The sequence below is a fragment of the Myripristis murdjan genome, chromosome 8 (genome assembly GCF_902150065.1).
Source record: "Myripristis murdjan chromosome 8, fMyrMur1.1, whole genome shotgun sequence".
NCBI classification, from domain to species: Eukaryota; Metazoa; Chordata; class Actinopteri; order Holocentriformes; family Holocentridae; genus Myripristis; species Myripristis murdjan.
The window spans coordinates 2,653,741-2,665,482 of record NC_043987.1 but is presented as its reverse complement, the minus strand read 5'-3'; the positions used below and the strand labels follow the sequence as shown (position 1 = coordinate 2,665,482).

General features: G+C 40.1%; 1 protein-coding gene across 1 annotated transcript in view; it reads left to right on the top strand.

The window, feature by feature from the left end:
• Positions 1–7,891: 7,891 nt before the first annotated feature.
• Positions 7,892–11,742, top strand: part of csnk1da (casein kinase 1, delta a) — a 31,267-nt gene continuing 27,416 nt past the window's right edge. The window contains exon 1 of the mRNA XM_030057716.1: positions 7,892–8,414. Coding sequence (XP_029913576.1) covers positions 8,339–8,414 — 76 coding nt within the window. The 5' untranslated portion in view covers positions 7,892–8,338. The remainder of the gene's footprint in view (positions 8,415–11,742) is intronic.

Sequence of the window (11,742 nt, the reverse complement as noted above, 5' to 3'; positions counted from 1 at the left end):
TACTGACAAAACACTGAAACATTTTCACCGCCCTGGTTCTGTAATGCTGACTCAATAACTGCATGACTCCAAACCTCCTCTGGCACTGACATCATCATATTATTTAAGGTCTACTCCAGCTTTTATTTGGGACTGAGTGCTGGATAATAGTGGATGCTCAAAACACTAACTGTTAGCCTCCTGCCATTGAAGAGGACTCCCACCCCCCCATGGCAACAACTTAAAAATAACTGCCTTAATGCACTCAAAGCTGGTTTAACATCACTTCACAAGTGTCACTTTCCAGAACTGAAATGCACCCAGCCAGTATCCAGCACTCAGTCACAATGAGTGCTACATAACTGCCAGGGGGAGGTGAAATAATTTAACACTTTTCGAAATGGGTGTACTATCCCTTTAATAGTGATGCCTTGATATGAGACTGTGGTTGAGATGATTGGCAGGCCCAAACCCCACTGTTTCCTCAAAATTAAAGTAGAAATGCTTAATCAATGTTGAAATGCTACACCTTCCACATCTAACATGATGTTTATAAAAGGAACATACAGAGAAGGAAATTATTTTTCTTTACAGCTTTATACTTGTATATGCTTACATATATGTACTTTTCTTAACATCAAGCCCAAACGTCTGCTCTCACAATTGAAATTTAACATGTATAATATAGCCTTTCTCAAAGTCATGTCCCTCTTTCACACACGGCTCCTTTAATCAAATATTTTGTTATTTGGACTGTGAAAAAATATCCCTCAGCCCTGTGCTACAGCTGAATGTCTACCCTTTTTCTTGTGTTTGCGTTACCACTGACAAAGTGGTTTACACAGTCTGTTAAGTACACTGGCAAACAATCTTAACTGCTCAGCTGGCATGGGTGTGCAGGGTGTCTGCTCAAACTCAAAGTAAACTATCTTAATAGATTGTCAGCCTGAACTGAATGTCACTGCATATCAGCACAGATGAATGTGAAGCTTCAGAACATCGTCAGGCTTCTCAAACGGAACGTTGTATTGATGGGAATCTTTCTGACCTCCACTTTCCGTCCCATATGACATGAACGCGGCATGAGACAGTGTTAGAAAATGGAGTATAAAGTGATGCACAATTCAGGCCTGTGTCCCTGTTCACCTCGGTGGATTTGTCAAAATTGCGAAATGAACTAATTACACCTTTTGTACATGATATGTACCAATATTATGAGGGCCTACATGTCATTCACATTATGTTGGGCAACACATCTGGGGAAAACTGTTGTGTTTCTGGGGCAACAAAGAGACAATGTTTTGATTTTATTGATAAATCAGCACAAACTATCAATATTATGAAATCGCATTATATGATGACTCATGAATATGATGTAGTGCTGAAGAAGTAAGTGTTATGTGGAATAATTCTTCAGATATGTACAACATTGAACTTGTTCTTACACAGATGATAAATTTGATGATAACTCCCGACCATTAAACTGAAATCTACATTTGATTCATTAATGTTATGACTCATTATGTCCAACACTTATGGCACTTTTCCACTAGTACCTACTCGGCTCGACTCTACTCGGTTTGAGAGCTTTTCCATTAGGTGGTAGTACCTGCTAGCAGGTCCCATTTTAGGACCTAATCAGCTGGGGTTCCAAGCAAGCAAGTTGGCAAAGTCAGAAAATGGCAAGCAAACCGATACCGTGGTCAAATGAAGACGTGGAGACTTTTCTGAGCTTGGTGGCGGACCAAAGAATCCAGAGGGAGCTGAACGGTGTGCCGCCTTGCTATGACGACTCCACCCACGGCGAGGTGCTTCTCAATTGTAATGGAAAACCACCTAAACCGTGTCGAGGCGAGTAGAGTCGAGCCAAGTCAAGCTGAATAGATACTAGTGGAAAAGGGCCATTAGGAGGCATTCCATAAAGCAGGACATTTGCTGACCTGACTTTTCAAATTTGTTCCCTATTAACCCTATTAATTTTAATCAGTAGCTGAGAGAGCCCATCGCACTGTAAGTAGACAAACCATATGCAACAACTTGGCAACACATGCACAACATCACAGGGCATGGAGCAAACTGATAAAACACGCAACAAATTGGCAATCTGTAGCGTGATAATACAGAAACATAGCAACAAAACACAAGCAAATACAGAAATGCTGCAAAACGTAGAGAGCCAAACTAAGATGAAACAAAATGGAAATGGCTCTGGAGGACATGTTATAGCAAACACCATAGTGGGCTGATGGATTGCACACATACTACGTGTTAGCATGCCTCTTTTTGTATCCATAAAACTACATTTGTGTGTCTGCTTACCATGTCCCTTTGTCATATCAACCAACAAAATTCATCATTCAGACCATGCCCAGGTTTTGGGGAATTCTACTTCTACTTGAAAAAGGATGCAAGTCTGGCTGGATGTAGTCTGGCTCACTGCAGAACACTGTGGGTATAAGCCTGCCATTGGGCGACTATTTCAGTCGGCATCCTCCCCTTCTGCTATCCCCTGACACATCTGGGACGTCACAAATCCCACAGCCAATCCCATCAGGGTATTGCTTTGCATATCATTAGCAGCGACTCCGCTGGTGCTGGACAGCTGGTTGTGTTTTCTTCTCAAAAAAAAACAACAAGACCAACATGAAATGGCTGCTTCATATGAACAATTTTAGTGTAGCAAAGACTAAAAATTCATAGATAGATTATGTCAAAAATGTTAGAATGTTCTCGATTGTCACGGGACAGGAGTGTGGACTCTGTGAACTGAGCTGTGGTTACAAGTTGGTGTGCGAGCAGACATGTGGATTGGCGGGGACTATTTGCATATTCATCGATCTGCACATTTTTAATGAGGACAAGATTTAGAGTTATATTTCAGCAGTTTTAAGGGATGTTTTTTCATGGAAACATGTCGAAATATACAATAATGATGAGCAGACATGATTGTTAGGAGCTTAATAACTGACTGGAGGGGGACTTTAAGGCTAGGTCCAGCAGTGGGAGCAGGCATGTTTTTGCTAGTAGTCTGTGAGCTGCAGACAGACCCTGTTCACCGGATTTGCTCCTCAAATGTATTTGCTCACGTCTGCAGTAATATGAGGTCACATTTTCCACGTTGATATGATATCACAGTTTCTGAGGTGCTTGAAGTCCGCCTCTCTTACTGCCTTACCCATTTCCTTAAAATGGGACTGCTGCTGAGTCACACACCTCTCTGCATCATCTCAACGTCACGACTGCAAGCCCCAGCAGGTCCTCACAGTGGAAGAATGGGATCAGTGCCGGATCCTAATTCAAGTTCCATTGAGGCCCTCGAGCGATTCAGTGGAACAATGAATGTAAGCACTCCAGGCCCCAAGCAACTCCAAATCACAGAGAGCAACATCAGCAAATGAAAAAGTAAAGCATGTGAATACCTGCACTGGAAAAGTATGAAGTGTTTATTGTTTTAAGTTGGGTGGAGTGTGTTGGGAGGATGATTCAAAGTGAGTGGGTCAGGTGCAGGCCTCTATCACCTTCCCCCTGCCAAACCTGTGGCAGAGGGAAGGGTCAGTGTTCATCAGTTTGGCACGTCACAGCAACAGACAGTAAATTTTGTCTAAAGATTTTTATCGGTTCCACTGTAATGCCCTTAACTCTAGAGCTACCAGGATTATGTGCATACCTAAAACTGCCAGTGGGCCAAACTTACATGCATGTAGATTATCTTAGTAAAAACACTTTTTTCAGTTGTGAAATGTATAATCACACAAACACAAATGAGGCTATACACTTTAAAAAATAATAATTAAAAAAAAAACAAAAAAAAAACGTTTGTTTGTTTGCTTGTTTTTTTTTTGTTGTTGTTGTTTTGTTTTGTTTTGTTTTTTGCTCTTATGATTTTCTTAGACTGGGATATAACAATTATAGAGCGAGCTAAGCTGAAATGACCAAATAAATAGGAAAGGTGCATGCTGACTGCTATTATGTTTGGAGGGATACTTTGTCTTTATTTATTTATTTATTTATTCATTCATTCATTCATTCATTTAGATATTGCTGACACAATGACAACTAAGGATTGAAAAATATATTTGAAATATGCCATAGTAGAAATAACATCAAATGTATTCAGCCAAGCCATATTTATTTGCGTGTAATTATTAGAGTGACAGTTGAGGAGCCAGATCCTGGCATCAGCACAGGCCAGCTTTGTGTAGGAAGCAGCTGATGGCCACTAAGCAGCCTGGAGGTATCACTCTAATTACTAGTGAGTAATCTGAGCCCTTCCACCACTGAGGGGACTATTTTGTATTGACAGGTCCATGTGGATGGATAAGATTAGCTCCAGGGTGAGAGTTGTGGGACACGGGGACACTACATGAGAAAATTCATTAGAAAATCTAGTCCTACTTTCCTGGGTAAACCTGTAAACCTGTGTTCACAATATGAGCCACATGGTCAACAAGTCACCAGAAGCCCACTCATTCTGTGTGGAGCTGAGAGACCAGACCTCAGTGGGAGGACATTAACAAGCTTGTTGTCCAAGAGAAGTTGGCCGCGACTCAAATGTTCACGGTCATCGGCCAGTCAGATTTCCGCGCTTCTTTGTGCTCCTACAAATGTGATTTTGTTTCATGAACAATAGCTTTGCCTGGTGAGTGGCAAATAGATGAGACTACAGCCATGCAGAGCGTTCCAGTTCTCTATAAGTGTTTTTTGAAGACTACAGAATTATGCTGCATTGAAGACATCGTGGGAGCTGGGAGGTGACCCGTTTAAACCTCCCAGTTCCCACCAGGTTGCATTTGGTAGCTCCACTTGGTAGTACAAAGCAGCAAATATACACTGATGTCTGCAGCTGAAACTGAAAAACAAAGAATAGTGAGTGAACTGAACAATATTGAGAAGGAGAGAAGACATAGAAGGTCATTTATCGCATGTTCATTCCTCGCTATAGTCCAAGTTCAATTGGATAAAAAAAGCTGGTGTTGCTCAAAATGAAATGGCACATTGGAGAAAATCAATGAAATATTACAGTTTGTGTGTTTACAGTTTTCACGTGACATAAAGTTTTTGTCACTTTGTCACAGCTCACTTTCTGCAATTTCTGGGCGAGGTGGTGGTTCTGAAATCATACCTCCCTCCCTGGTGGGACTTCTCTTTAGGAGCAGTATTAAACCTGAGCTACTGCAGGCCCTCTGCCACTGGTGCCACACTGGCTTGATTCATGCTGAGGGAATGGGACAATGGGTTTGTACATTTTGGCCTGAGAGCAATCCACTCTATATATTTTGAGATATAAAATTCAAACATTTTGGCCTAAGGGTTACACTACAGGAAAGGTATTGGGCTCACCAAAATCAGAAGGAATCTTCCTTTTCCATAAAGTGTACATGTATGAACCCGATATCATGTTAGGGTCAGCTATTTCGACTTAGTGATATGTTGTTTGCAAAGTTGACACTCAGGTCTGAAAGTGATGCGACTCTGTTTGCCAGTATCTTTTTGCAGATGATGCATGTCAACTGAAGTTCAGTTCACAATATTTTGAATGTTTGGCTAACTTCCATTAACATGGGGAAAAACTGCCAAAGGCTTCCTTTTCATTGATTAGTTCCAGAATTACCACAATCCATTTGGCTTGCTGATGCATAAAATCTCAGTGACTGTAATCTAAATGAAAAATAATTCTCCATAGATTATGTTGGAATTAAGAGAATTCAGTTCACAAATACTGGGGGGATGTAGCAGATGGAGCATGATGCAAGTGAGAGGGCTTTATTTATCTTCATTTATGAGTTCTGCATCAATATTCTCTTTTAATTCCAATGTATATCAACTCTTAACTCCCCTGTGCACATAATTCAGTCTTCCTCTGCAAATTGGACTTGCAAATTGCTAAAGATAAAGCTGAGTTTTTACAATATTTGATTGTAAGTAAAATTATTGAAGTTTACTCTGGTGCAGTTCATGCTGTAAATTCTTCATAGGAGGGTAGAGCGAGGCCAGCTGGAACAAGGAACCAATCCATTGTTGTTCTTGTGCAAGACCAGACACTTTAAGTATGAGAAGATTAGTCACTAGCTGGAAATCAAAAAAGCAACACCATGTGGCAACAGTCAAGCACTGGAGAGGCATCCTACGTCTGCATATTACTTCAGAAAAGCCTTTTTATCTCAAAAACGGTGGTGTTCAAGCATCGTGATGGTAGAGCTGCAGGTTTTCATTTGGTTGCACAACATATCTTTGGTAATTCAATTCAGGAGCAGTGTGAAAAGTGAGAAAAACAAATTCCATATTTCTATTTTCAACATGTAAATGCATGAGCAAAGGTCAAAATGGCGTTATTCCTTTTTTTTTTTTTTTTTTTTTACATTGATTGGGGCTGTATATTCCTTTTCACTCTTATCCCATGATTCATTCCACATGTTCACACAAAAGTGAAATACATCTCATGTGCTTTCTGACAGAGTGAACCTTGGATCCTGACTCTAAGCTTAACCTCTTGTCCTGACAGAAACGTCTGGCAGAAAGTGCTTGAGGCAAACCTCACTTAACCCACATGTCCCTTGACAAATGTGATTTTTGCTGCATTCCTGTGCCATTGCAAATACTATGAGTAAAGCATGCATCAGTGTATTCACAAAGTGCTAAAAACAAATATAAAATGTTGCCAACATTTAAGGAGTGTTTCCTATGGAAAACTGAGGAGAAGCTATATCAAGAAGTGATTGTGAAAGTAATCTTGTTATTATTAGATTATCTCACATGGTTGTCTGGAGGGGATATTGCATTTAGTTGTGTGTGTCTGTCTGTGTGTGTTTCAAGATTATTATAGTTTTGCATTTTTATATTATTTAGTTTTATTTTATTTGACTTCTTGTTCTCCCTTTCAGTTTAGTTCTAATTTTTTTTTTAATTAGGTTTACTAGTTTAGTTTAGTTTTCACTTAGTTTTTATTACCTTTAGTGTTAGCTTTAGAGATTCAAAAGCTCAGACAAAGTATCGTGTAATAAAAACTCATCAAATCGTCAAGCCATTTGAAAAACCATAAAAATAAATTAACAAAGATGAAATCAAAGACATTTTCTCTAGAATTTTAGTTTAATTTAGTCTGTGATGTTTTTTTTTTTTTTTGTAAACCTTTACCATGGTGTGTATCCATCTGTGTGTGTATCTGCCTGCAGCTTATCTCCCATGCTACTGGGCCTATCAGCCCAACATTTTTTGTGTGCAATCATGACTGTATGATCAAAGACCTCTTGTGGTTGTGGTGATTCAGTTACTTTTGTTTTTAATGTGAAGCAAACTGACATACATAGCCTACATGCAGACATTTGTATGAAATGTGCTAGGGCTGGGTATTGCCAAAAACACAGTGCACACTATTATTGAATATTGACCATGTCCCACACAGAATTTAATACATTAACTATTCATTACAGTTTTGTTTTGTTTTGTTTTGTTTTGTTTTAAAGCAAATGATTATTTCTTAAAAACTTAAAAAGGCCTTTTCTATTTTTTTCTTATACTTTGGTGCAACAATAATGCACATTCACTTGTCTTTAAGTGCACATTCTGTACATTGCAAAATTTGTAATTTGTGATATTGGGCAAAATAAATAAAATTGACTTGACTTGACATTACACGACTCATGTCCAAATCCTGACTGTCTGGCATTCTCAAAAAAACAAAAACTAACAACATATTTATATATAACAAAACCACTGCAGAGAACTATCAGAAGGTGTTATTATTTTTGACTCGGAGCATACCAGACTAGAAAAAAGACCAGAGCAGAAGCCTCACTGTGGAGCTGGTCGGGTCCCTGAACGCAGCATCGCCCTGCAGTGGGGCTAATGCTAGCTGAGGGCCGCTCTCTCCACAAAAGGTCTTGGACAAGGCTCCACCTTCCGCCTGCCAGCAGGGAAGTGATGTCAGCCACACACAACACATCACTGCTCAAGCCCTCAGACACAGCAGAGGCAAGACACAGAGAGGAGCCGAACGACACCCTGACTCAGATCTGTCCTCGAAATCTATCTTCATCCTTTGGGGATCAAGACGCACGAATATCACAAATAGCGAGAGCAGAAAATACACATTTAAACCTTTACAGCAAGCACCATATTACCATAGTATGATATTGAGAATCTTTTGAAACGAGCGGCGAAAGGTTGTGAGACTAGAACTGACTGCATCCGGAGCCACATAAGGAGGAGACAGTCCAGCACTTGAAGAGGACACCAGTCTTTCGTGTCCTTGTCTTTGCACATTTTTACCTGAAGCACACCTCGGGGCTTTCAAACCTGAACATTCACTGGTTTCTGGGGCTAGCGAGCGTGCTTGCTAGCTAACCACAGACCACCGACCATGGAGTTGAGAGTGGGAAACCGATACAGACTTGGGAGGAAAATTGGAAGTGGATCCTTTGGAGATATTTACCTCGGTAAGTTGTAAAAACAATAGCTTTTATTCGCATTCGCATACGTTTCCATGGGAAACAAACCGCTGGCTAACCGCGGTAACATTAGCTTGCCTGCTGGTCGCCTCTGCTGGGCTTTCAGAGATGAGCTTGATTGTCAGTCAGCTGTTCACTGGCCAGTGTTAGCCACATTAGCAAGTCGGCTAGCTACTAAGCTAGTTTAGCTCTAATTCAGCAGTTTGCTTCGTAATTTACTAGCCATAGCTAAGTAACACAAAATCTCTGTTAGTTGGGGTTATGTTATTGAAGCTGTATGCGCCAGGTGACAGACTTAGCAACCTGTGTCGAGCTGGCATGAAGGGAAAATAGTGTCCAGACAAACCGTGTATATCGTTACAGCAAAAATTCAAATTGTGGCCGTTACACCACTAGCCTGTGTTGCTCAGTAAGTCCAAACCATTAGACAGTCATTTTCCATTACAATACCCCATTCAAACCGCTCACCTTACTCAAAGATATCTAAAAAGCAGTTAGCCAGTCCTAGCTGATGTATCTGGCTGCTGCTGGTGGCCAGCACCTCTCAGCTGAACCGGCTGTTTCATGTCCATTTGAACCGTGGATATTAACGAGATGGCATTAGAGGTCCGGTCTGGGGCTACACGATATGGGCAACATTTCATACCTCGATATTTATGCCAATTATCTCGATATGATGTGACTATGTGTTCAATGCAGCAACAGTGAAAATTAAGCACTCCTCTAAAAACAGCATAATAATACCATCTGAATGTAGAAAATGCAGTTACTTCACAAGGCATTTTTTTTTTTTTATCAGAACAGACCAGTCAGTATGTCAGGCTAACCCTAACCATACATTTGATACCATCCATATCATTGCCTTTTGAGATATTAATATCATGCATGTTCTTATCTAGGTAATGATATGGGAATGATATATTTTTAGGCCCGAGTTCATTCCCCTCACTTGAAATTTGCCTAATCTGAGAATGTTCAAGTATTGGACTATTTTGTAAATGCGGGTTTCACTCCCAACATTGTTGTCCCACCATTTACATTCTAGACATGTCTGCAGTTCAGTATTAAACACCATCTTAAATCTGGGCCTGGTCAGCATCTTTTTTTTTTTTTTTTTTTTTTTTTTTTTTTTTTACATGAAAATGTTGGAGACCTCCTGCTCTATAGCGCCTGAAGGGGACATCTCATCCATATATCCACTGGCTTCCATCTAACAAGTGCCAGGAGCCGTGGCCTATTGATCAGGAGCCAGTCAGTAGTTTTTCATGATTAATGAGCTGCCTTGCCTGCCATTGTTGTCCAGTTTGGACAGAGCGAAAGAGAGAACTCCATCTAGGCATGGTTAACTGAATTTGCAGACTAGATTCAGATTAACCATGACAAGACTGTAGTTTTTTATTTATCCTCAGACAATTAAGACAAATGATGACCTTGGGACACCTAGCAATGGTTTGGGCTTTCAGGTAACATAATGCAACCTCTGCCGGCCATATTGGAGGTCTCCATCCCTTGACAACAGTGGCTTAGAGCTGCTGATCATATTTCGAAGCTTTTAGACTCCTCAACAACAATAGAGAGTCAACATGGCTAATTCATGTGCTGTTTCCACCTGGGTCAGTGATGATCATTTATTTATTGACATCTGTTCAAGTCCCAGTTTTGATCATGTCTGATTATTATCTAGGACATCTTATGATTTCATTACAGTTGTATCATAGAGTATGTCACACTGGGTTTATATTCAGTACGTAGCAGTTAATCTGCTCAGTGGACCATGTGCATGATTGATATGGACTCAGGGACATATGGACAGAAAACATGATTTTGATATTTCCTTTGCTTTTTATTAGGCAAATTCAATAAAATAACAGTTTGATTTAGTGGGGCTTCTGCAATACATGAGTGGAGTTTGTTACAAAAGTGAGAAGTGAAGTGTGCTACTCTGTTAACCATTTGAAACCTGATAAGTCACTTGCCCCAAAATAACCTATCTATATCTATCTTTCAATACCTATCTATCAATATCGATATCTATATAGATAGATAGATAGATAGATATAGAGGATGAAATAAATAAATCCGTCCAAAATGAGCATCTGCCCATGGGCACCTGAGTTTCAAACAGTTAAAAGTGAAGGTTGGAGGGATTCATTTCAGAATTTGAGGAGGATTTGTCAGCCTGAAAATATAAAAGCGCATTTCCATTCTTTTTACCCAGCCCTAATAATTTCATCTAGTTGGCTAGCTAGCTAAGCATAGGTTAGTGTTTCTTTTGTTCTGATTTGAATAAAATTTCATGGTAATTGGGAACTAGCTACTTGTGGCAGTCAGTCACTTGTGAGCTAATACTGAGGAAGTAGAGACTGTTGTGCCACAGTCTGAAAGTCTTACCAGACCTTTCACTTTGTCTTAAAAAAAATTACTTCATGGACCTACATCCTTATCTCGTCTGTGTCAGGTGTCTCTTTTCCTAGTGCAGTCGACCAATATGTATATTACAGGAACCTTTATTAGTAAGTGGCCACCGCAAATGACTGCAGTAATTTGAATCGACTCTGCAAGACGCTCAATAAACCTCATGGATTGCAGTTCCTTTTGCTTTCTCTAGCATGATTGTGAGTCACTTTTGTCCAGAAGGGCGCCTCATACTCAAGCCAATGTTACAGATGAACAAGGGCGTCTTTAATCACTGCTCCAACTGGATACCTGTGGGCTTTGCTCTATGTGGGAAGACATTAGATGTGGTTGTGCTGGCAGTGCTAGAACTGGCAATATATTTATGGCTTTGGTTTTCAGTTGATGGACTCATACCACTCTGAACCAGTTTTTTCAGTAACATGAAACACTGTGAGTCAGTGGTTTGAAGTCGTCTGAAAAGCCTGCGACTGATGTTCTGTTCGCACAGCAGGAAAATGCAGTTTGTTTTTCAGATTTGACATGTTTGGCTCACTATCTGTGCTGCAGTGTGCAAATGATCTGATAGGAATTGTGTTTTCCAGTCTGGAAGTGAACGTCTTTGCTATTTATAGTGATTATCATTGTAACAGTATGATCCTTATATGGAATAGTAATGTGTTTTAATGTTGATTTCTTATGTTGTCAGTTTAATTTGTGGTGCAGCTGGCATATGAAGCTTTAGAAAAGGCTAGCAAAGGAGGGGTTTGAATTTTCCCAGCCTTCCTTGTTTTGTTGTCAGCCATGTCGCTGTTCATTTTTGTTGCTTTAGTTTCAGCACGCATCGTGTGAGGAGGAACTTAGAATTTGATCACAGTACTCAAAGTAATATGTCTTCAAATGCAGTTGAAATCACATTTCA